The 4,709-nt window shown below is 34.7% G+C and overlaps 1 protein-coding gene across 2 annotated transcripts; it reads left to right on the top strand.

The window, feature by feature from the left end:
* Positions 1-691: 691 nt before the first annotated feature.
* On the top strand, positions 692-4,417 carry LOC124820449 (type I inositol polyphosphate 5-phosphatase 8-like). Of its 2 annotated transcripts, none has more exons than XM_047292136.2 (7): positions 692-1,105; positions 1,214-1,304; positions 1,486-1,596; positions 1,797-2,351; positions 3,353-3,616; positions 3,847-4,030; positions 4,170-4,417. In XM_047292136.2, exons 1-7 carry the CDS (start codon positions 991-993, stop codon positions 4,266-4,268), a joined length of 1,419 nt encoding a protein of 472 aa, XP_047148092.1. In that variant the 5' UTR covers positions 692-990; the 3' UTR covers positions 4,269-4,417. The 2 variants fall into 2 exon arrangements, with proteins under 2 accessions (XP_047148092.1, XP_087970669.1); XM_088114543.1 differs by having other exon boundaries at positions 692-1,111.
* The last annotated feature ends 292 nt before the right edge of the window (positions 4,418-4,709 follow it).

The raw sequence follows: 4,709 nt of genomic DNA, 5'->3' as shown, positions 1-4,709 counted from the left end.
TACACTATATCAGAAATAATATCCATAAACTTATTATTTTAAGTTGTGGTTTGAAAGTAATGTGAATATTTGAGATGAGAGATGAATTGAACTCATATTTTATTAAAGTCATCTCTCTGGTAAACTTTCTTGAAAGACTTATAAAATGCAATCCATGAGAACAATGTATTGAAGAAGATCTTTTGAATACACAGTTGTAGTGTAGGTGGGTATTCAAAAGTTGAAAACCTTGTAATTAGATTGAAAACAATGTAGGACACAATACGATGTAACCAAAACAACATATTATTATGTACACATGTTTATATAAAATGTTATATGAATTAAAGACAATATATCTGTGATGCATAACCAAAACAACCTGGACTAGTAGCTCTGTAGCCTTATCTCTGAGTCACAAACATTGCAGAAGCAAGTGACTGTATTTAAGTACAACAATAATATTATTAGTCTTCATTCGATGAACAATGGTCCAATTATCCAAACAGTGGAAGGAGCTAGGAACATTAGCTAGGGTATACAAAATTATTTGACTTAACATGCAATAATAACGAAACAACAGCTATGTCACGTAGATATCCATGAGACATACGTGACCAGCACCACCTAACGGGGCTCTAATAATCAATCTAATGATGGAACCTTTTGAGGCCTATATCTAACTTCTTCTTCAATTTCGATTCAGATCATTTATTGCATCATGCACCTTTACCATTCATCCTCTTCACCTTCTTAGCTACTTGTCTTCAGTTTTGACTTGGAAAAAACAATGTTGAAAACTGTGTTTTGTTAGTTTCCCTCTCTTGTGTTTAACGATCTAATTAACCTCTAGACTAACCCCTTCTTAAGCCACATCACTTCCTCTTGTTGGCTTAGTCCTAAGGGCGATTAACACGATAACCCTTCACATATCACATCAAGTTGTCATCTTTTAACTGAATTTGTATGTAAAAGGAATTTTTCAGAGAGAGGGCACCCTCCTTTCTTGTCATGGAGGTGGAGAATCAGAAGGCAAGAAAGTATCATCACAGGCTCCGCAATTGGTTCAACAGCAAGCAGAAGGAAGAAGACAGGCCTTCATCATTCAGTTTGAACGAGATTCAAGGTTCATGTATGTGTGTGTTACTTATGTGTATGTATCTATGCTCTTCTTCTGCTTTCAAAGGCTAGAATTAATCAAGGGGGTGCTGCATGCATCATGTGTTAATTTCAGATGGAGCAGAAGATGAGAGTGATGACTATGAGGGCAACCTTTCCCTTCGCTCATTGGAATTGGATCCATGCATTTCAACAAATGAACTAAGGTAAACCAATTAATTATTACTATATATATGTAAAATCTTCTGTGTGGCTCTCAGCCTTGTGAGATAGTATTAACTGTATGAGTGTGTATAGTTCTTCCCACTTGACTCAGATGTTAACGTAATGATTTTAGTTTAAGGTTTTTGTTTGTTTAACATATATATAGTTCGGTTTATATTTCAGGATCTTTGTTGGTACATGGAATGTTGCTGGTAGATCCCCTGTAGGAAGTTTGGCTGTTGACTTGGACGAGTGGTTGAATCTCAAGAATGCTGCAGATATATACGTTCTTGGGTATGTACACAATTCCAAACTTGAACAATTTTCTTGAGAAAAAGTAATACCCTTCTGATTATGTTATTTTTTTTAAGTCAATCAACAAATTGGCCTAAGTTATTTGTACAAAAATCCTCAGTTTATGTTGTATCTGATTAGAACTTTACTTGATTATTGTACCTCTGAAGATGATGAAAGTTTTTGGATCATGTTATCAGGTTTCAAGAGATTGTACCTTTGAAAACCTTAACTGTGATAGGAGCAGAGGATCCAGCAGTGGCAACAAGCTGGAACCAGTTAATAGGAAAAACACTGAATGCCAAGTTTGGATGCCCTTGGATGACACCAGTGCTGAATTCTTCATCACTGCTAGCATGTGATGACAATTGTTATCAGTATGTAGAGAATCCAAACACCAGAGGTGGCAACAGCAACAATGACAAGTACACACTAGTGGCCAGCAAGAAGATGGTTGGAGTGTTCATAAGTGTGTGGCTGAGGGAAGAGGTGTTGAGGAAGTATAGTGTCTCAAATGTGAGAGTGTGCTCAGTGGCATGTGGGGTGATGGGGTACTTGGGAAACAAAGGATCAGTGGCAGTTAGCATGTCAATTGAAGGGACAAGTTTTTGTTTTGTAGCAGCACACTTAGCATCTGGTGAGAAGAAGGGTGATGAAGGGAGAAGGAACCATCAGGTAGCAGAGATTTTTAGGAGAACATCTTTTTCTAGGACCACAAAAGACCATCATTATCCTCTATCCATCTTAGGCCATGAGTGAGTTTGTCTCTACCTTGCATCACTCCTTTTTTCATTTTCCTATTTATTATTCAGAAATTTTATTTTATCCCTTAACTTCATATCTAATATTGTCATGAATGTATCAACATAAATATGCAGAATGGTGTCACATCAGTATTTCTATTACATATTAGATGTCAAATTTGTGAATGAACCAAAACTGAAATAATGATATGAAAAGTGTAATTATGTATAAACGTTTACTATTACTTCCTGGTTTTAGCTAATAGACTGGTTTTTGTTTCTATTGGTTAGAATATTTTGAATTCTTTCCAATTAGACTGAAAGTGGTTTCCAGAGGACTGCATAATTGGGCAGGAGAAAATAAAAAGTGTTGAATGGTGCATGGGAAAATCTTCAAGGTTTCTAGTTAAGACAAGACCAACCTGAAAATTAATTCTACCCTATAGTTTGTGTTCAATACCAGTTCAATTATTGAGAATATGATTTTAAATGGTAGCTAGAGTTGCCTAGTAAAAGTTCTGATAAAAAAAAAGTAATTTATGTGGTGACAATTCTAGGTGTGACAAAATGAAAAATAGGATATCACTAGGTAATTTTCAATTATGAGACCTCTATGTCCACTAAAAAACATAGCTTGTGAGGAACATAGTTAAAATCACCCCTACATGCTACAAAATTCTTAGCTTGCATTATTGAAGGAACTCGAGTCACTTTGTACTTTAGTTGTTGTATGTTTAGTTAAGGAATCAAAGTGAAAGAAAAAAGATGTTCAAAAAGAAGATACAAACTTCATTCTTAACAAATTAATATCTTAATTGGCCAAAACCACATGCCATGGCAGCATCAATAATTTTGAAATGAAGTACACCACATGAGTTTAGATAAACACACCTTGAACTCAAACACACCTTAACAGTACTCTTCATAGGCAAAACATGAGTTTAGTTAGATGTTTAAATGTGCAACACATCATGTTATGCTAACCACGTAGCATTTTTTAACTCATGATTCAGCCGAATATTCTGGTTTGGAGACCTCAACTATAGGCTATACTTGGAGGATAATTTTGCTAGGCATCTGATAAGGAAACAAGATTGGAAGGCATTGCAAGAGTTTGATCAACTCCAGAAAGAACTGGAAGAAGGTGGAGTGTTTGAGGGTTGGAAAGAAGGTGATATAGAATTTGCCCCAACATATAAATACTCATCTTCCACTACCAATAGATACTGTGGTAGCCTCCCAAACAGATCAGGGGAAAAACAAAGAACTCCAGCATGGTATGTACATAACAATCACTCACTTATACTTGCTTCTTGTTTATGTATCTGAGCCATGAATTTCATACATCATTTTTATGTATATAAGACAATTGTCTATGTATGAAAATACATTCTTGTTTCTTTCAATCGCTAAAGGTTGTGTTGATGAAAATAAGCAAACTAAAGTTACTGTTAAGAGAAGTTGTCTGCATCAAACAAGTGGTGACAGATTAATTATATGTGTGCAGGTGTGACAGAATTCTATGGTATGGCAAAGGAGTGGAGCAACTTAACTATTTCAGGAGTGAAAGCAAGTTCTCTGATCATCGTCCAGTTTCAGCACTTTTCTCTACACAGATTGAAATCAAATCATCAAGCAGAGGACTTATGGAGTTGCAGAATATCCCTCAAACAGTGTTGAACTCCAAGAATGTAAGTTCTCATTACTATTCTGTAACAGTCAACACAAAGTTAAATACCATTTTGTCAAAATCATGTAGGAAAAATGAAATTAACTTGTATAAAAAAAGTGTTCATATTCTCATGTTATGATTTTCATTAATTGTGGCAGGGGATGAACAGAGGAGAAGAAGATGGAAAATCTTCCTTATTGTCACTGTTAACCAAGAATGTACTAGATGCTAACACAAACTTTAGATTAAAGGGTTGACGCATATTTTCAAACAGGTCATGGTCATCACAAAAATGACTCATAATTGCTCTTCTTCCTCAAAAACCAACATTTTTTTGGATAGCAGGATTTGGAAGGTTATTCTTAGAATTCAAAGCATGGTAAATACAATTGCTGTTGATAATCAAGGTGGATGGTAGGGCTAATATGGTCCATGTTCCCCAACTAAGAAAAAATTACAGTATGAATATTGTGAATTATACTAATGTCACTGATCAGAAACTGATGCAACCTCTTGAACAAAGAAACACAAAAAAGATTATTTTGTTGAAAACTTTTCTCTTTTTCTATTTCTAGGCAAACCAGAACTTACACCATGCAATAAGTTTAGAAATCTTGAAATTTAATATTGAAAATTTTAAAATTATCAATACACAATAATTTTTTAATCCAAAAATCTACAAAACTCTAATTCTTCAT

The sequence above is a fragment of the Vigna umbellata genome, chromosome 4 (assembly GCF_029865625.1).
Source record: "Vigna umbellata cultivar VRB3 chromosome 4, Vumbellata_1.0, whole genome shotgun sequence".
NCBI lineage: Eukaryota > Viridiplantae > Streptophyta > Magnoliopsida > Fabales > Fabaceae > Vigna > Vigna umbellata.
Note: the sequence above shows the minus strand (reverse complement) of the source record. Positions and strands in the feature narration are given on the sequence as shown.